Here is a 20,586-nt window from a genome sequence, read left to right as displayed (position 1 = left end):
CACAGAAGTTTATCCTTCCCTCTGATTCCCACAATTCTTTCTATTCCTTCTTCTGTGATGTTCTCTGGGTCTTGGAAGGGGGTGATACAGATACATGATTATTTTCTCCCACTCAGAGCTTCTCCCACTATGCTTCAGCAATAGTATCATTCAGCACTTTGACCAATTAGAAATCTAGAGTAACCACCTCTCACTACAAAAAGAAGCTTCCTTAATAAAAGTTAACAGTAGCAATAATCTGTGGCTATGAACAAATGTCTATTTAACAGAACAACATTAGTATTTTCCACACCAGGGCCTATGCACTCCCCAGCCACTGCCTTTGACAGGGCTTACAGTATGAAATGTGAATTCCCTTCCATAAAGCTGGCCTTAAATCCAACTGGAATGTTACTAGTTATACCAGAACACATATCTCATGTATTGATAGTATAGCATGCAGGATTGTCATCCAGGTATGACTGTTGGTGACAATTATCCCTCAGCAGCCTGCATAAACATCATCTTAGTCAGTACATCACACTCATTTACTAAAGCAATGGCAGTTGTTTAACCACTGGACCTATGACTTCCTTGGCAACAAAGGTTTTATTTAAGTTCCCTGAACCAGATGTGAATTCCCCCCTGTGAAGAAGTCCTTAAGTCCACTCAGAAAGTTGGTTCTATCTATAACCACATTTTAATGAAAGTAGCCTTTATAAATGGTGTGCCTATAAATGGTGTAAAAAGGTAGAATGTTTATATCCCTATCTCTTTAAGATATGAGAAAGGCTTAGTAATACAAAAAAATCAAAATATGAAGTTTGTCATGTAGACATGAAATAGTATCTTTTTCTCTTTTAATGAACTAAATAGCTGAGGGAGAGGAAGTGCATTTACTGATGAAAATGTTTTTCTCATTGTTACTTTAAATTTATCTATTTTGAACATAAAAGTTATAGTATTCCTAATGTGCTACTTTGAGGAAGTAGTTCTCTATTTTTCTTGGGATGCTCTCGTGGAGGTAGAAGAATGACTGAGGACATATGTGGGTATTAGGTCTTAAGATATCTCATGGAAAAGCCATGTACTATTCCATCTGATCCAGAAGCAGAGTATGGGTATGTCAAAAAAAATTCTGTTTTTTGTTTTTTGTTTGTTTGTTTGTTTGTTTTGTGCCAGTGGCACTTATCAAACACTAAGTGGGTGTCTGGCCAGAAAAACAGAACCAAGTTAACATGCAAGCCCTGCTTAACAAGGTAGATCAGCAAACAATAGACAGGGAAACTCACCAACAATACTGCAAGATGGATTTCTCAGCATGAGTCCCTAAAACATTAGCAGTGAGGAGACATAGTTCCACGTGGTTATCCGCATCATCTTCTTTGGAGACTTTAGGGTTGCTACTAGGAGCTGACATTTCTGTTTATCACAGGAAGCTTCTTTTCATTAAACATTTTTGCTTAAAAGTTACTTGCGCCGGGCGGTGGTGGTGCATGCCTTTAATCCCAGCACTCGGGAGGCAGAGGCAGGCGGATCTCTGTGAGTTCGAGGCCAGCCTGGTCTACCAAGTGAGTTCCAGGAAAGGCACAAAGCTACACAAAGAAACCCTGTCTCGAAAAACCAAAAAAAAAAAAAAAAAAAAGTTACTTGCTTTAGGCTTATCCTTGAAAACACATACAGGAGGCTGAATAAAGCATGTCCCTGCAAATGAATTATATTTGTACTTAGCATGACTAAGAACATAGTTCTGAGCATTAACTTGCATGTATTAATTCACTTTAACAGTTTACCATAAGCTAGTAGCTTTTATAAGATTAGGATTTTATAGCTTTATCACTGTTAAGTTTGAGATTTAAAAAAATTGAGTTGAAGATTTAATTGAAGATGTTTTAGCATCAAAATAAAACTTTAAGCCATAAATGCAGTAAACTTTAAACCGTAAATACAGTCCATAGGAGACTGGGAACTTTGCTGATCTTTTTTTTTTTTTTTTTGGTGTTTCGAGACAGGGTTTCTCTGCGTAGCTTTGCTCCTTTCCTGGAGCTCACTTGGTAGTCCAGGCTGGCCTCGAACTCACAGAGATCCGCCTGCCTCTGCCTCCCAAGTGCTGGGATTAAAGGCGTGCGCCACCACGCCCGGCTCTGCTGATCTTTTTTATAGTGCATCATTACAGAATAAATATCAGTTTCGTGTATAACTCAGTTTCTCCAAATGGCTAAAGCTTAACAAAATTAACAAAGACAAAGAGGCTAGACATATATCTTTAAGTTACTTACTGTTTACCTAAGTAGATCTTAGGAATTTATAAACCTTACTTATCAAATATATATTATTCATCAAACATATGTTGTTCCTTATCTAAGATTTTTCAGAAGCCTTGTATTGAACACAGCAAAGACATAAGTGGTTAGACATACATCTCTAAGTCAGTTTCTGTTAACCTAAGTAGACCTTTATAACCTTAGGAATTGATCATCATATGAAAATCCATCTTAATCCAAAATACTCTGGAGACCTGCTGTTGCCTTAGTCTAAAAGGAGATACACTGATAAGCCAAGGGCTCCGTAGTACTAACAAGTTTTATAATTGTTGCTTTGGTTGGTTTATACCATGTAGTCATTTTAATCAAGGTGGTGAAGTCACATGGCATGTACTCTTTTTTTAACCTTAGTAAAGACAGCTATCAGCCGTGTGGTTGCTATTTAAAAACATCTATCTAATAGATCTATTTTTTAAACAAGAGTTGAATAGTAAGTTGTAGCAAATTAAGATTTTAACTGTAACCTTTTTGTTAAAAGTTTTAAGCTAAATTTGTTATAGATTTTTTTAACCAACCCAAGGAACTTAAAAAATCCTGACATAGTTTACAGCATAGTTTTAAGAGATTTTCTTTGAGAGTAGGACAGCAAAGAAATAGTAGAGATAGAAGTTGTTGTTTTATTTTGTTTTTGATTTTTCAAGACAGTGTTTCTCTCCATTGCCTGTCCTGGAACTCAACTCTGTAGACCAGGCTGGCCTTGAACTCACAGAGATCCACTTGCATCTGCCTCCCTGAGTGCTGGGATTAAAGGCCTATGCTACCATTGCCAGGCTGAGATAGATAGAAGATTTTTAAGACTGGAAAGTAGAAAAACCTTAGAGCAGAGCAAGTTTAGATATAAGAGATTTGGGGATCATTTGTTTGTGCAGTGACAGAAGTTGTTACCATATGAGAGAATTTGAAAATCTAGTGTGCCAATCATTGGCCACTGATTGATCTATATACTGAGGCCAAGCCTTTTGCAGTAAGACAGTGAGACTTTAATAATCTTGGAGTCCAAGGAGGAAGAGAGAAAGGGTCATATAAGGCTCAAGAGGAGATAAGAAACTGGAGGCCCAGGACAGCATAAGGAAAGACAGAGCTGGTAGCTCTGACTGGGAGGAGACAATAAAGGGGTCACACTGAAGCTCCTAGCAAGAGGTGAGGAAGACTAGAAAGGAGCTGAGAACAAAAGGAGCAGAGGGAGTGAGTATAGTGGTGTCAAGAATTTCAATCTAGGGCATCTCCAAGCGAAATGAGAGACTTGTCAGAGAGAAATGTTCCAAATCACAGAGGAGAGGTGACCCCGTCTATGTGATAGGGGTCCAGTAGGGCAAGAGGAATGTCCTGGCACACCAGTGTGGCTTTTGTATTAAAAGTAGACAAAGCAGGGAGCTCCAGCGTAACACTTATGCAGCAGAAGAAGAGAGACATGGTTAAAGTAGGTAGAGGGGAAAATGATTGAAGAGGTGGACTGGGAGAGGCTTTGGGGAAAAGAGAGGGGGTACGTGTCTTTAGCAGAGGGATGCCCCCATGGGTGTTGCAGGCCAGAGAGACAAAGACATGCCCAGGTGATAGTCATCCCAGAAGGGCATAGGAGGGTCCACGAGCCAGAGACCAATAGTTACATGATAAGTGCACAGGAAGTATAGCAGGCTGCAGGAGCTAGAGAGACACTTGCCAAGTAGATGAGGAGAGATGAATGGTTCAAGCAGGTGGAGGGAAGATGCAGCTGAAGAGGTGGACTCCAGAATTTACAGTCAAATTTGGTGGGTAGAAGAAGGCAGCAGAAAAAAGTGATCCATACATACCTTAGGAGAGTCAGGTCAGCAGCTTAGTTTGGAGAGGTGAGTCACTTGGAAAGGAACTCATATAATGCCACTCCCATGGTTTCAACACCAGATGAATGAAAAAATGACATGACAGTACCACAAAGTCACACCATGCAACAGAGCTCACGTGGAAAGTTTATTGTGGGGAGGTGCAGAGGTGGCCTCTAAGAGCAGAAGGAAAGAGAGAGGGGGGCGAGAAGGGCTTGCCTTTTCTAAGGGAATATAGTGCATGCACAAAGGGACAGTGCTCTACTTAGTGGCTGAGTAGCTACAGTGTCACATCTTGGCTGCTGCTGATGACATGTCCTGCTACATCCCTGAGAGCAGGCCAGTGTAAATGCCTGAATGCTACGTCACCCTGTCAGCAATTGCTAAGAGCAAATAAGATGAAGACTGAAATGTGACCAGTGAATTTTGTAACATGATAGTTATCAGTGCCTTACTAGGAACAGTTCAGTGATATGATGGAGACCAAATTGTGAGTGGACTGGACTTTGAGATAAGAGGTCATATGAAAGGTGGTGAGTGAAGTCTGGGTGACTTGCTTGAGGAACTGGCCAACTTTGTAGGTCACCTATAGAAGGTACAAAGTATATTGTTTTCCTTGACTGGTGGACTTCTATGAATAGTACAAGAAGAGTTGATTTGAGGTTATGTACTTAATGACAGACCATTACATAAAGCACAGCAAAATTATGGGGAACCTAAGACCTAGGCTACTCTTGAATACATGTGGTTACACAGCACTGACCATTCACAAGGGAAAATGCAATTGGAGTGGGCAAGAACTGCAGGGAGGCTATGTGAGGGAGGATGAATAGGAGTTAGAGGTAAAGGGAAGTTAGTTTCAAAGTAACAAACATGAAGCAACTGCCATGTATACATCTAACTGGTACATAGGGAGAAGTAATGTCAGACAAATTCTAACCTGGCCCAAGTAGGAATCACATACTGTGTGGCAAAGTTGGAGTTGTGGCAGAAAGCTGCTATGCTTAGGGGATTCTTGGAAGGTGAGTAGAATGACCAAGAGTTGTAGCCCATGAGCCTTAAGTACAGGATTGGAGAGATATTCCTTGTTTTTGTTTGTTTGTTTGTTTGTTGTATATGTATGTGTAGGTGTTCATGTGCCTTTAGTGCCATTGCATTCTTGTGGAGATCATAGGACAATTTGGGTGTTGGGACTTACTTTCCATCTAGTCTGAAATGGTCTCTTCTCTGCTACTGTATGCCAGTGTAGGTGGCCTATGAGTTTCTACGGAGTCACCTCTCTGACTCCCATCTCATCATAGGAGCACTGAAATTACAGATGCGTGCTACCACATCCGGATTTATATGCATTCTAAGGGTCCAAACTCAGGTCCTGATGCTTACTTGGCAAGTGCTTTACCCATGGAGCCATCTCCCTAGTCCAGCATTATTTTTCTAAGGTCACAGAGTTACTCAGCATTGACAGAAACCTGCTCAATTCTAGATTGTGCCAAGAGAGCTAGAGGTCTCTCAGACATGTTTTTCTTCATACTGGGGATTGAACCTAGGGTTTTACATATGTTGTATTAGTGCTTTGCCACTGATTTCTATCATCAGCACTACCCAGCTGCTTTTTGCTGCCCCAAGAAAAGTGATCACACTGGTTAGAGTCATTTGTATACATTGTTCATTTTCTGCATGTCCAGAAGTGACCCCCTAATAGATGAGCACCATTCTAAGTCCATGTTCCAGTCTGGTGCACAGCAACTAAAAGGACAGAATCATTATACAGGAAACAAAAGCATAATTGATTTACATTGAGGAATACTCTGCCAGGAGAATGTTGAGAAGTAGAAGTAGCCAGATTGCCATCAGAAAGGTGCATGGTGGGAATGAGCAAAGGGAGTTGGGGTTGTCTAAGTGCTGTCCTATCCTTCCTGGCACCTTTGACTCCTTGAAGCTAGAAGCCCCAGGCTGGAGATATTGAGAGATCTGGAAAACCAGGAACTTTTTGGTCTTTTACTTAACCCCCAGTGCCAAGAAGTCCTGCCACTGCCATTCCTGGGGACATGGGTTTGTGGGAAGAACTGAGCTACTAAAACATCCTTCTCTTCTGTGGAGCACTATTACCTTCCTCAGGACCTTAAACTTCACATCCTCTAGCCTCTCCTAATCTTATAAGGAAGTAGAGGCTGGAAAAGTTTCAATTACTTGCCCATCTCACTCAGTCAACCTGGGCTGAATTGTGAAACTGAGACCCTTAACCAGAATGCTGATCATCCTGCCCCCCCACTCTGTGTGTGTGTGTGTGTGTGTGTGTGTGTGTGTGTGTGTGTGTGTGTGTGCGTGCGCGCGCGCGCCAGACATTGGACGCCTTCCTCTGTGTTATTTAAGCAAGAACAGGGTCTCTCAGTGACCCTGGAGTGGTCAGAGCCCCAGGAATACTCCTGTGTCTGCCACCCAAGCACTGGGATTACAGGTTTGTGCCTCTGCACCCAGATTTTATGAGTTCTGGAGATCAAATCCACAGCAAATGCTTTCCTGACTGAGCCATCTCCCCAGTCCCTACCAGCTTACTTTGGTGTTTTGTGTTTATTTGTTTTATCTTGTTTTCTAGATTAGGTTTTATATCTATTTTTGCAATATCTTGTTATCTCCTTGGAAGCTCAGGATGTGCCATCAGCTTACAGAATCTGCTTTGAGTCCTGACCTCAACTTTGCTTTCTCTGTTAGTGTGGGATTTGCAATAAACCAATGGGTGATCTCCTAGATCAGATCTTCATTCACCGGGACACCATCCACTGTGGGAAATGCTATGAGAAGCTCTTCTAGGTGAGTGCTGGATGCCCATAGAATAAGCAGCCTAAAGCCTCATTAGACTAAAGGAACAAGACAAACGTTCGCTCTGGTTTGGACCTGGGTTTTACTTCAGGACCCTGCCATGCTTCTCAGTCATTTAATCCGAGAATCCCAAGTCCTTGTTCTGTGCTCTATGCTACTTTGAGATCTTAAGTGATGTGAGCAAAATCCCTCCCTAAAGACCTTTTCCAAGTTGCTAGAATCATAGTATGTTCCTCAAAAGAAATACCTCTCCCATCCAGAACCTCAGCTGAATCCTCTAACCCCGTGTGACACCTGGGCCTATCTTGTAACAAGGAAATAAAAATGTAGAAAGGAAATGGTTCTGGACAAACACCCAGTTGGTATGTGGTAGAATCTGGACCTCATCCCAGGTCTCAGATTCGAGTGCTGTGCTCTCTGCTATATTCCTTTGGACTATAGATTTAGACTTAATAACGAAGATGTTGAATAAAGCAGCCTCTAGGCCAATAGCCAGTGGGACTGTCCCAAGTGTCTGAACACAGCATATTTTCCCTCTCTGACTACACAAAAATTGCCTTTTCTCCAGGAAATGCATTTGTGTTGGACTTAGGCTCACAATCACTGTAAGTAACAGTTACCTACCCCAAGGGAACCTGGCTGTCAGATATTAGATGCTTATTCTCATTGCTACCTGTTTCCTTTTTGTTCCTCCAGGCTGAACAGAAGCTGATGAGCCCCAGATACATTTGGCTGTCTAGTTGCCCCCAAATTGTTGGTTCTTCCCTTACATCCTCCCCTACCTGGTTTCACTGTCCTTCTGCCCACCTTGTACTGAAATAATACATCTAGTATTGTATCTCAATGATGTTATAATACACATGTATAGCCTTTTATACCTTAGAAATTCAAATCCATATCTCAGTTGCTCCCAGGATGAAGGACTCCACTTTGACTTCCCTAAGATATGTTGGCTTTCTAATGAGTGCAGATGACCTGGTGTGCTAGACATGGGCACAAGTGTAGTATCAGTGTATGCAGACTTTTGGAGGCTTCTGAGGGACCAAACCAAAATCTGTTGATGATCCCTAGTAGGGAAATTACAGGCATTGAATGCTAAGGGTTGGCAACAAGGTAATCACTGTGTGTGTGTATGTATTTTTAATTTCTCATACAATTCTTAAAAGTTGTTTTTGATTGAATTATGTAGCAGATTTAAATTACTTCCTCCCATTCTCCTTTGAGTTTTTCCAGTAAGGTATTTCAGTACATATTGGAAAGTTTGCCCAGGATTAAATTTGAAAAGATACAATATTAGGAGGCTTCTAACAAAAGGGATATCTGTGTCTGTTTGAATTTTAATAGCTAGTTCAAGTGTTTACCCTCAGTGTCCTGTTTCCTAGATTTTACATAGAAATTCTCTGAAGTGTGTAGCTTCCAAAAGAGTAGAGAAGAAAACAGATAAAGTTTCTTGAGACCTCACCACACACCAGGCATTACCACAAAGCACTGGCTTTTAATTTCTTTAGTAGTCTCTAAAATATTCTCATTTTAGAAATGAAGATAGTAATGCTCAGAGAAGTGGGAAGAATCCTGTAGAACCACTACTGTCTCTCTCTGGAGCCTATACTTTTTCCAGAAGCAATAACCATCATGACACTGAGCTAGTATTGAGCATGTGCCAGGCACTGTGTAGAGGGTCCCTACTATGAAATACTGCCCTGAAGCATACTCTTAGAAATGGGAAAAGTGTGAAATTCACTCCATGTCTGGGCTTCTTGGATCTCTCCTTGAAGCACTACAGTAATCTAATTGACATCCAGTGAATGGTGCAGTAGGCTCTCTGCCCTAAGCACACAGTGACCTATTTTCTAGTCCTGACTCTAATTCAAACCAACATCAACTTCTAGGTACTCAAAGTGCTAAAAGCTGATGTTTGCCAGAGCAGAGGCAGGTTCATCCTTGCAGTCTGTTAATATGCTGCTCTAATTCAACTTCACTTTGCTGCCTTTGGGTACAGCATTAAATTGTAAGCTCCTTGAAAGGAAAAATAGCCCTCAAGATTGGGGGATGCAAAATGGAGGCTTCTTCATTTGATTTACTTATAAAAATAACTCATCTCTTTCTTTAGACTCTAAGTTCTAAGCACATTTGAGTATAGACTTATTCTTCCTATCAAGTAATCAGAGAAGAACATTCTATTTATTTGCATATTTATCTGCTGTGTGTACTCTGAAGGGAAGAAGGAGTACAGTATGCCACATCCCCACACTAATTACCAACTAGTCTTTCTCGAGTCCCGCTCTAGCATGGGACTTGGCAGATTGTAGGCAAAAACATATGGGTGCCAAATGAATTAGTAAGAGAAAAGTAAGTTACTCCTTTAGTTAGAGGTGTTACCTGGGAGTCTCAGTGCAGGCCCCATAGATGGGATCCACAGTAAAGAGGCCCAAGGCAGGATGGTTTCCCCACCTTAAAGGTGTACTTTGCCATTAAAGGAGTTTTAGAAATATGGAAGATACTCAAAGACAGGTTGTAATGTTGGTATTGATTTGACTACAAAATAGCCCTTTTGTGTCTTAAAAGAGGGATGGTTTTGCATTATTTTATTTCTTTTTAATTGCTTATTGTTTCTAGCTAAATTTGCTAACCCACATTAATGTATACAAATTATAATAAATGTTAAGATATTACACATCAGTATTATGATTTCTTCTTTTTAAAAAAAAACATTTTGTTTTTTTGTGTGTACATAATGCACTTGAGTATAATAACTTGGTAATTTGGGGCACGTGGTTTACCAGAAGCCATTCTTACTACAAGACCAAGCTGGATATGGTGGCTCATGCCTGCAATCCTAGTACCCAGCTATAAACCTAAAGGAAGGGAAAGGATTGCTCACTCATTAATAAATATTTCCTGAGCACCCACTATAGATGATACTGCCTCCTGATATTTGATCAAGTCAGAACCCACCAACCTTATAAAACACTGGTTTACAAGCTCTGCAGTGACACATATGACAGTCACACTCATTCAGTAACACACATTTACATTTATCAGCACACACATGCTTTACATTCAAGACACTGGACCCTCACTGAGTCCAGTCTCATGCTCCAACACACCCATTCTCACATACAATGACATGTTATCACACTCACCTTCAGTGATACTCACATTCAGAGATATTCATACACTGGCACACATGTTCCCAACATTCAAAAACATGCTCCTTCACAGACACAGTGACTCATATATACACCTATTCACTGGACAATACTCTTATTCATTCACTGTCAAAAATGCACGCTAACATGCAAGTGGGTACATGCACACACAAGTGCACATAAAAAGTCATACCTGCTTAGGGATCACAACATACACATCCCCACAAAAGGACAGGAAAAATGACAGGTGTCTGAAATAGTCCCTCATTCCCCCTTTTTCCTTCACAGTCTGCCAAGCACCCTGTCTAACTAGTCCTCAAATATCCTTCAGTGGAGACAGAGCTGGCCCCTACCCAGTCAGGGGGTAGACTGAACAGAGTGGGTGGAAAACCACCATGCCCTGAGTTATGCACAACATCTATAGGGCATCATTCCCTGGCCCTTTTGGAGTCCTTTCCATATCTGTCAATCTGTCACATAGATGCCCTGTGCCCTCTACAAGTATATTGCTGCAACGAGAATCCTGGAGCCTGCCTTATGTACTGCACCCTCCCTTCAGCATGCAGCCCCTTTATTCCTGCTCCTGGTAAATGCCCTGAGAAGACCGTCATTTTATCTCACACCCATTGGCTACCAGTAGACTGACTCCTTCCCATCCAGACCACTGAAGTCCCTCATGGTCTTGCACATGCACACATGCCAGTGTCAACCCAGCCACCACTGTTGCCATCCAATTCACTCCCACCACAGTCAGGACACAGCTGAAACATTCATGAAATTTATTCAGCAAAACTTGTACTAAAACCATTTAAAACTAGGTAACACAGAAACTTTCAGTGGACACGAAAAGCCACAAGCCCTGCCCACACAAGGACCTTTTGCTACAATATATTGTCTTGGGTGCCCTAGATCTGTTTCTTGTCAAGATCTGGTCAATGTCAATCTTGTCAAGTTCTGGTAATGTCCTTTGCTTTAAGGAATGCTCTCAAGAGATCACCACTGCAGGGTGGTACTGCCTTAGAGTATACAAAGACCCGTCACAGGGAATTGGGGAGCATAGCTTGCAAAACTCCACCAACCCTAGAAAATAGTCACAAGTAACAGCAGGAGTGGAACATTACAGCACAGTCCCATGTTAAAGTCACTGACCAGTCCCTTGTCAACGTCCTTGCTTCCCACTGGCTGCCAGGACTGAGCCTGGGGATTCTGGGGAGCACCTGATCAGGTAACAACACACACATCTGCAGGAGAACGAGCAGCAGGCTGGTCTAGATGTACACCAGGAAAACAGACAAGGAGTTCACAACACTGGTGGGAGAGGAGCTAGCATGGCCTTGGCTGGCACAGAAGCTCACAACATGTGCCAGGGTGTAGAGGTGACCCTGACCAGGTAGTCAGGGCTTCCAGCTGCTCAAGTTAACACACCTCACTCACAGCTTTGTACAGGATCAATGGGTCGTGGATAAGCACACAAGGTGGGAAGGGACTGGTTGGACAGCTGGGTCAGTATGAGGCTGAAAGATAAGAGAGGTGTTCCAAAGCAGAGAGTAGCCTGCCTCAGGATAGCATTGGGGAGGGGGCATCCATGTTGGGAGAGCCAGGCAGAACCCTTGAGATGGCCTCTTCTGTAACTTCCACCCTTGTGGTATGGGTGACAGATGGAGGATGGCACCTCGGCAGCACTGCCTGGCCATCCTCCCAGGTTGGCGGGGTTTGGGGCCAGCCTTGGCAGCTGCCTGCCCAGTTGTATTCACCAGGCTTCCCCTGCTTGCTTTCTGGAATTCTCCAGCAGCCCTGGACAAAAGAGAGCAGAACAAACTACCCTCGCCCCCCCCCCCCAAGTCCTCTTGCTGCTCTTCTTCCACCTCCTGTTCACACAAAGTCTGTTCTGCACACTCAAAGGCTCTCAGGCCAGCTGAGAGCATGAATCCTATGGTGCTGGGTGCACACCCCCAGCTTGGGGCTCTTCTTGGGCACTGGTGTCTTTTCCTGCTCACAGTCAAGGTGTCCAGAAGGAAACTGCCTCTGAGTTGGCACTGGCCTCCCGGAGCCTTTGGGTCCAGGGACCCAGGGGTTTCACTCACGAAAGGACTCAAGGGTACTGCCCTCATGGGGCTCCCCTAGAGCAGTGTAGATGATCCTGAAGACGGGCTGGATCCTGCGGCCTCCTCTCCGGAGCACTGTCTCCCTGCCTTGCTGCGCTTCCCCCCAGGCATTGGTTCTCTCTGGCCAAGACAACCCTGTGACTGCTTCCTCTACGCCCCATGCTGTTTCAGTGCCAATGGGCATCCTTAGCTCAGAGCCCCAAGCCTCACCACCTTTATCCTTTGACTCACTACTGTCCCAATTGGGATCTGGATCACCCTGTAGTCTGGCTATAGTACGTCCCCATTCCTTTCTCTGGTTCTCTCCATGGGCCTGGGATATGGTAGTCACTGAGCTAGGTAGAGCCTGTTTTTGCTTGTTGGAATCACTTCTAGCGAGTGGCAAGTGGGATGCCTTACCCGGGCCCTGGCCGTCTTGCCCTTCTGCACCACCACTCATTTCCCCTGCCATTTGTCTGGGATGCCCCATCATTTTGCCAAGGTATCTCTGTTGCCTGCTAGAGGAAGGAATTCTTGGAACTCTTGAGCCTATATTTCTCTGGGGTTGGGGTGGCTCATAGCCCCAGCCCCTCTCTCGTTTCCCGACTCCTGTGCTTCAACATGGGGTTTCTGCTCATCAGGATCATTTTCAGCCCTGAAACCTGATTCCCTAATAGGCCCCTCTTCCCCACCACTGTGTGTCCATAACAGTCGCCTCCATTTCACTGATGTAATTTCCTCTCCTATGGTCTGGGTGCTGATCTCCCTAAAAAATCCTGCCTGGGTGGTAACCTGATCTGTTGCTGCCTCACTGATCCTGTTTTCCTTTTCTGTCTGATTCTGCTGCTCCTTCATCACTACCATGGTAGTCTCCCACTCTTCCTCATCTTGAGTGAGTTTCATTAACTCCAGAAAAGTGGGTGGGCATCCCTGCTGATCTAAGAGGGACAGCTTGCCCCGAAGGCCAGTGGTCAGGGAGACTCGAGATAAGACATGCTTGAGGCGAATTGAGTCTACACTGTGTGCGGACAAGGGGCTCTGCTGCACTGCTTTCTGCAGCAGGGGCTCTAAGCGCAGCAAGTAATCAGATAGCTTCTCTGCAGGTTTCTGAGAAAACTGAAGGAATCTGAACTGTAAGATCTTATAGTCTTCTTTATTCCCAAAGATCTGCTTTAGGGCTTTCAAGCACTGCTCCATAGTTAGGGCGTCATTGGTAGCCCACAGTGCCTGCATAATTGACAGGGCAGAGCCACGCAAGCTCTCTAGAAGACGCCTCTTCTTCTCCTTCTCAGACACCTGCCATAACTGCATCATCTCAGTGACCTCCCCTAACCAGGTTTCAAAGGTCTCTTCTCCTGGGCCTGGAAAGGGACTGCCAGAAAACACTTTCAATTTTTGATAACACATGCTACTGCACAGAGACTTCAAGCCTTCTGGTTTGTCTTGGTCTGAATTCCTTAGGTCCATGCTCACTGTAGGGGCAATGCTAAACCCTAGGGCTTTGGCCACATCTACCATTCTCCGTCCTTCATCTCTCAGAAAGTACGTCAGCTTATTGATAAACTCATCATCTGGGCTACGGGGTTTGACTACCACTTCCCAGGCCCCCCCTGCTGCTGGTATATGAGTGGGCATCATAGTATAATTGACAACTTCAGTCAGTTCAATTAAGACTGCCTTAGCTTCATCTTCCCTCCTGAACATTCTGCCTATCACCTTGTGAGCACACAAAGGAGGTAAGCCTTCTTTCAGAGCATCCTTTATCTCAGCCTCACTGCACTGCACAGGAATGCCCACAATGAGCACAGCCTTCTTGGGGTCCAGGTCCATCCCCTTACACCAGTCATCTAGCAGAGCCACAGCCATTAGTCCCACCCTGTATGAACAGACTTAACACTAGGGTAATTAGCTCAGAATTTTCCTAGGACTCAGAGGATTCTAAGCCAATGCCATGTAGAAAGGCAGCAATGTCCTGGGCTTCACACAGCCTGAAATGTAAAAGAAATAAGAGCTTAGTTAACACTTCCTATCACCTCTCCTCCTCTCAGAGATTCAGTCTTGCTTCCCAGGCTCTTGTAATCATTTTGTTGAGGGTCTTCCCACACAAAGCTCCCTGAACCTCACTGGACCCTGCTGACGTCCTGCCACAGCAACCTCACTGGAAGTCCAGGGACTCTACCATGTATTCTGCAAGTACCTGTGGGAAAAATGCCAATGTTAGGAGGCAAAGACTAGTGCCTCCGAACATTGGAAAAGACCCAGTGGAAGAAAGGGCAGGAAGAAACACTGCCACCCACTAGGGGCTATGTTTGATTCAAACCACTCCTTGCTGGGTCCAAGACTAGCAGCACATAGGAGACTCCCCTCTTCCTGAAGACATGCTCAGGAGATGAGAAAGATGACTGGAACTCAGCAGATATGATCTGTGAGTGGTGGATGCAAGGAATGTGTGACACGCTAAAGTACTGCCATGGAAACAAGAATAGTATGGATCTGGGTTTCTACCATAAGTTATCACATAGTGCCTTGTGGTAAGGTTAAGGTCCTTAAGGAACAACAGGTGATGTCATGGTCCTCCAACCAATAAAGTGTCTTAGTAACAAGATGGTGGTGGTGACCGGTGCAGAGGGAGGTAAGCAGAGTGGGCACTGAGTAAAAAAAAAAAGCTTATGGTTTCAAATTATATGGAATCTGCAATCAGAGGCAGAAAAAGTCCCAGAAAGTAAACAGACACTGTCACCCTAAGTATGGTCCTACCCTGCAGTCTGTGAACCTTGGCAGGAAGCCCCTTCACCTGTTCTTTGCTAGAGTTAGAGGTTACTACCAAAATAGCTGCTCACCCCTGCTGTTGGTTATGCAGTGCCCCACTGAAGTGTGCTTAATACAGTGGCTTTGCTGGCTGGCACAGGCACTTGATGCTGGCAGTCTTCTGGCTTCTTTCCATACAGGCGGTGCAGGGATGCTGGTTCCTGCCCACTGATCTGTTCAATGCAAAGCAGAGGAATATTTAATATGGTCTGTCCTGAATGTCCCTGCCCATGCAGGCTATGCTAATCCGAGTCTGCACAAGAATCTAAAGACAGCTCCTTGCTGACATGGTGGCACACACCTTTAATCCCTGCACTTGAAGGTGGCTAACTGAGGTTAATCTGTCAGTTTGAGGCCTGCCACCACTATATTGTAAGACATTCTTTAAAAAAAAAAAAAATCCTTGCCAGGATTTGAGCAACTGCTATACTAAGGGATGCTACTGAGACAGAAGGAATTCTAACAAAGTTGCTCCCCTACCTCCACTGACCCCACCCACAACAAACTGTCACTTGTATTTCCAGAACCCACCCCATCCAGCTCCATTCTGGTTCCAACCGTGCCTGGTGTCCCAAGAACCGACCCTTCCCTATTCCTGTGCCATTTTGGACCAGCGGCTATCTCAGTTCTAGTTCAGAACCAGGCTCTGACCCATCCAGGTTCCAGGGTTCCAGCACCTTCTTGACTGGCACAAGCATCGCCCCCCGCTCCCCAGTCAGGCATATGCCCAGATCTCACAGCCATCTCCATTCCAGCTCTGAACTAAGCTCTGACCCATCCGATTTCCAGCACCTTCTTGACTGTCCCAAGCATCACCCCTTCTAAGTTCCAGCATGTTCCCAGAACCCACATTCATCTCAGTTCTTCTGAACCAGGCCCAGCCTTATCCAATATACATTTCGAGTTATGTCTCCAGGTCCCAAGCCATCCACGTCCCACCATCACATCCTAGTGACAACCCAAAGTCACTCCTGCTGCCAAATACCATCCTCACTTATGCCTAAACTCCCCTACCTCGACCTTATCTAAAACACAAACAAAACCCAGTGCTTTGGCTTCTCAGGAGGCAGGAGGATCACCTGAACCCAGAAATTTTAGACCAGCCTGTGCAATATACACTGTCTCACAGAAAGAAAACAACCGGCCGGGCGGTGGTGGCGCACGCCTTTAATCCCAGCACTAGGGAGGCAGAGCCAGGCAGATCTCTGTGAGTTCGAGGCCAGCCTGGTCTACCAAGTGAGTTCCAGGACAGGCTCAGGCTCCAAAGCTACACGGAGAAACCCTGTCTCAAAAAAAAAAAAGAAAAAAGAAAGAAAGGAAAGAGAGAGAGAGAGAGAGAGAGAGAGAGAGAGAGAGAGAGAGAGAGAGAGAGAGAAAGAAAAAGAAAACAACAAATAATCCGCTATGCTTCCCACCCCTTCACAAATGTCCTCCACTCCACACTTTTTCGATCTCACATTCCCAAAAAGGGTTATAGTGGAAGTAAGCAGAAGGCTATAAAAGGAAAGGACACCAAAAGGAATGGATGACGTCTTGAGACGGCAGAAACCTTAAGGTGCCAGGGGGAGGGAAGCACCATACCTGATGAAGAGGCCTCCAGACCAGAACTCCAGGAGACGAGAGGACCACGCACGCCGCAGAGCAAAATGGGCTCCGAGGCCAACGCCGGAAGATCTTATATATGCCACCCCCCCAACCCCGTGGAGTTGCACACGACCCTTTTGGGGCTGCGCACTGGTATCACCTCCCCTCCCCCAACTCCCTAATAGGAGGATACTGTTGCCTCACCCAATCCTGACGGTTCCATGGGGAGCAAGTGGGAGGGATACAGAATTTGAACAGAGTGGCTGGAGGTGTGGCCCAAAGTTTGACTTAGAAACCATCAAGCATGGCACGTGTCATGCCAGGCCCAGCAGCCATTGGTTTCTCCATTTCACGTGCCTGTGCCTCATTGGCTACTAGTTGTGACGTGATGGTCATCAGTTACTTTTATTTCTATATGCAAATAGTGAAAGGTGGGTATAACCACCTAACCCTACAGGCTGAGCGAAAAGAATATGTCTAATTGCAAGACTATAGGGCCTCACACAAAATACAAGCTCAAAGCGACTTAATACCTGAAAGTTATATATTCCTTTTTTATGTTTTTATTAGGCTGTGATGTAGAGTTGAAAGGCCAATATTACAAAAGCTTTTTGCGCCGGGCGGTGGTGGCGCACGCCTTTAATCCCAGCACTAGGGAGGCAGAGCCAGGCAGATCTCTGTGAGTTCGAGGCCAGCCTGGTCTACCAAGTGAGTTCCAGGAAAGGCGCAAAGCTACACAGAGAAACCCTGTCTCGAAAAACCAAAAAAAAAAAAAAAAAAAAAAAAAAAAAGCTTTTTGCATTTCTCCAGCACATGAAACTTTTCCAGGTTCACCAAGACATACAAAGTATCAAAAGATTTTATTCTCTAGGCTTTGGAGGCAAGTGCCTGTAATCCCAGCATTCACTCACTAGGAGGCAGAAGCAGGAGGAACATGAGTTTCAGCCTAGGATACAAGGTGAAAACCTTTTAACCCTTTCTTTCTTTCCTTTCTTTCTCTCTATCTTTCTCTCCCTCCCCTCTCCCTCCTTCCCTTCCCCCCTCCCTCTTTCTTCTTTCTTTCTTCCTTCCTTTACCCCCTCCCTCACTCTGTTGTTTTATAAATGATAAGCCGCGCTGGTTACCGTTCAGAAAGGTCATGAGGCACGAGCCATGACAAAACCCAGTATCAGAGGTTTATTAGGAGGAGCGGGGACAAAAGAACCAGGACTGGGGAAGAAGCACATGCAGAGAATAGAGGGGGAGGGGGGGGGAGGGGAGGGGAGGGGAGGGGAGGGGAGGGGAGGGGAGGGGAGGGGAGGGGAGGGGAGGGGAAGAACAGAGAGAGGGAGGAGTCTGTGTCCAGCTTTTTAAGGATTCCCAGTGCACATTATGGAGCTACGCCACACACATGCACTGATTGTGTGACCACGTTGCGCACCGCATTGATGATGCAAGACATAAGACCCCTTGCTTAGCTGCTGAACTACACATGTGCAGTCATGCCGCTGGAGTGGCGGCAGAATCCTAACACCCTCCCTCACTTTCTTCTTTCCTTCCTTCCAAGTTTGTATTCACTTCAGTCTATAGATTTCCTAACCACAAATTACCCACCTAGTACTTTAAATAGTTTCCAACCTTTCCTAAGGAAGGCTTCTCCCACAGTGGAAAGACTCAAATGTTTGCCAGGAGAACCAAATTGCTACTCCAAAGAAGGCCATGGGTAGGACACAGGAAACATACAACAAAGTGTATATTTCAGGCCTTTGGTAGCAGAATAAATTTGTTTTGCTTTATTTGAGATTTTTTAAAAAAAGAATTAACTGGTTCATGCCTGTTGTTCCAGCATCTGGGAGATGGAAACAGGAAGATGAAGAGTTTCAAGTCATCCCAAACTATATAATGTTTTCAATGCCAGCTTAAGCTTCACAGTTCTAGGCCAGTGTGGTTTACAGTGTGAAACCTTGTCTCAAAAACCCCGAAACAAAAATACACAAACAGAATAGGCATCTCTGGAATGTTTTAATAAAAAGGGTCGCTGCTCATGATATTTGCAGACATGCCAATCTCCCCACCCCTCATGTGTTTATTTATACAGGACTGAGGCTAGAAGTCATGGTAGAGCAAATTAAACTGAAGCTACATCCCCAGGTTTGAGTAGATAGTTGCCCAGGGTGCATAATGCTGCTAGAGAGTCCCAAATCAATTAGGTTCATTTTACTTAGGACCTGTCAGAGCACCAGCACATTAGGTGTCCCAGAACCTACCATTTAGCCAATGCCATATAAAGAACTCCCACTCACCTCTGGGATACTGAATACTCCACTGGTGAGACTTCTATTTCTCTCCTTCTCACTAGTAGAGAAATAGCTTCATCTCAAATTATTTCGTCAACAATAAAATGTTATGGAGGAGTCGCTCCAATGTTGAGTTTTATCTAAGTCATTATCCTGGAAATACTGAAGGTTTAAAAAAGCCCACCCTGTGAGTTCCAAAAAACGGCTTCTCAAAAAGCAATTTCCTTCCCCATGCAACTTAGAGTCAAGGAAAGTTTTCCTTGGTTACACATGAGAAAGCCAGACACAAAGCCTTTTAAATTCCGGTTTTTTGTGTCTCATAAATGATTAGCTGAACTGCTTGTTCTCTCTGATTAACACAAACATATTTTTTTGAGGTAGCTTCTTTTCTTTTCCAGACTCTTGAACTTTGCCCTGCTCACTCTAAAGCCAGCAGATAGCCCTAATGGTCCCTTCTTAGAATAGGCAGGCCCCAGGTAAAACTTTTCATCATCTATCTGCTCATCACAAGTTCTCTCTAAGCCTGTTTGTTGTTCCCTTTAAAAGAAAGCCTTATGACTATGGCAAAAACATATCACCAGGGTAAAACTAAAAAAAGAAAAGAAAAAACAAAAACAACAAGCCCTTTTTTGGCCTAACCTTTGGGACATTTGAAGATATCATGATTCAAGTTTTTTTTTTCTATTGCTACAACATCCTTTTCTCCTCTCTTGGAAGTGAAATCTTGTCTTCAAGTCATAATTTATTCCTAAACCTTTTTAAGATGTTGTTAGCTAGTCAATAGAGATTATAATCAGCTTTGGAGTTATCTCCTAATTTCCTGGCAATACACTAATTTTTTAAACTTTTTATTCTTTGTGGGTTTCACATCATGCATCTCAATACCACCCATTTCACCATCCCCTTGTCTCCACCCTCTGACCCCCCCAAACAAAACAAAATTTAAAAATATAGCCTCAAAACAAAACAAAAAAGAAAAAAAAAGAAAATTTTGGGGTGGTAGCCGTAATGTGGCCCAGTGAGTCATATAGTAGTCCATACATCTTTACTTGCAAGTGTTCTTTGCAATGGATCATTGGTCTGGCTCGAGGCCTCTGGCTTCTGCTAACCTATGCTGTGGATATTACTCTATGTAAATAAAACACTGATGGCCAGTGACCAGGCAGGAAGTATAGGCGGGACAAAGAGAGAGGAGAATTGGGGAAACAGGAAGAAGGAGGGAGAGACAATGCAGCCACCGCCAGGATAAGAAGATGTAAAGACGCGGGTAAGCCACCAGCCACGTGGCAAGGTATAGATTTATAAAAATGGGTTAATTTAAGATAAAAGAACAGTTAGCAAGAAGCCTGCCACGGCCATACAGTTTATAAGTGATACAAGCGTCTGAGTGATTATTTTATAAGTGGATTGTGGGACTGCGGGGTTTGGGGAACCTGGAGAGAAGCCCTCCAGCAACAAATGGCGCCCAACGGCTCGAGTTTCCACCTTAAACCTGAGAATATTTAATAACCAATTCTAAACAGAGCCAAAACCAGGTTCCTGCTTCTTGTCTCATACGGGCAGCTAGACAGCGCAAGACGCAGGTTTGAACACTGGCGGGTTCCTGGCGGGTGCGTTTGACCGGCACTATGGTGGGAATGAGGCGTCTGCCAGCGGCACATTATGCTGTGTGGTAGATTTAGTCTTTACTAGTATTTAAAAAAAAAAAAAAAGGTTTCTGGGCTACACGCTGCTTTGATAAAAGCTTAGACCCACTATTTCTG

At 44.3% G+C, this 20,586-nt stretch overlaps 2 protein-coding genes across 25 annotated transcripts in view; one reads left to right on the top strand and one right to left on the bottom strand.

The window, feature by feature from the left end:
• Positions 1 to 9,601, top strand: part of Znf185 (zinc finger protein 185 with LIM domain) — a 57,303-nt gene extending 47,702 nt beyond the window's left edge. For 18 of the 24 annotated variants that reach the window (XM_076562638.1, XM_042269103.2, XM_076562646.1 and 15 more), the window contains 3 exons: positions 6,815 to 6,913; positions 7,491 to 7,527; positions 7,619 to 9,601. In XM_076562638.1, the coding sequence (XP_076418753.1) occupies positions 6,815 to 6,913 (99 nt within the window). In that variant the 3' untranslated portion in view covers positions 7,491 to 7,527; positions 7,619 to 9,601. The remainder of the gene's footprint in view (positions 1 to 6,814; positions 6,914 to 7,490; positions 7,528 to 7,618) is intronic. The other 6 variants (XM_076562634.1, XM_076562649.1, XM_076562643.1 and 3 more) reach the window with 1 other exon arrangement.
• Positions 9,602 to 10,833: 1,232 nt separating this feature from the next.
• On the bottom strand, positions 10,834 to 15,132 carry Pnma5 (PNMA family member 5). The gene is given in 3 exon segments (XM_006999094.4): positions 10,834 to 12,626; positions 12,629 to 14,143; positions 14,996 to 15,132. Coding segments are annotated over 2 exon segments (1,872 nt in total). The 5' UTR covers positions 14,022 to 14,143; positions 14,996 to 15,132; the 3' UTR covers positions 10,834 to 12,147.
• Between the last annotated feature and the right edge of the window lie 5,454 nt (positions 15,133 to 20,586).

This window comes from Peromyscus maniculatus, chromosome X, assembly GCF_049852395.1.
Source record: "Peromyscus maniculatus bairdii isolate BWxNUB_F1_BW_parent chromosome X, HU_Pman_BW_mat_3.1, whole genome shotgun sequence".
Taxonomy (NCBI): Eukaryota; Metazoa; Chordata; class Mammalia; order Rodentia; family Cricetidae; genus Peromyscus; species Peromyscus maniculatus.
Note: the sequence above shows the minus strand (reverse complement) of the source record. Positions and strands in the feature narration are given on the sequence as shown.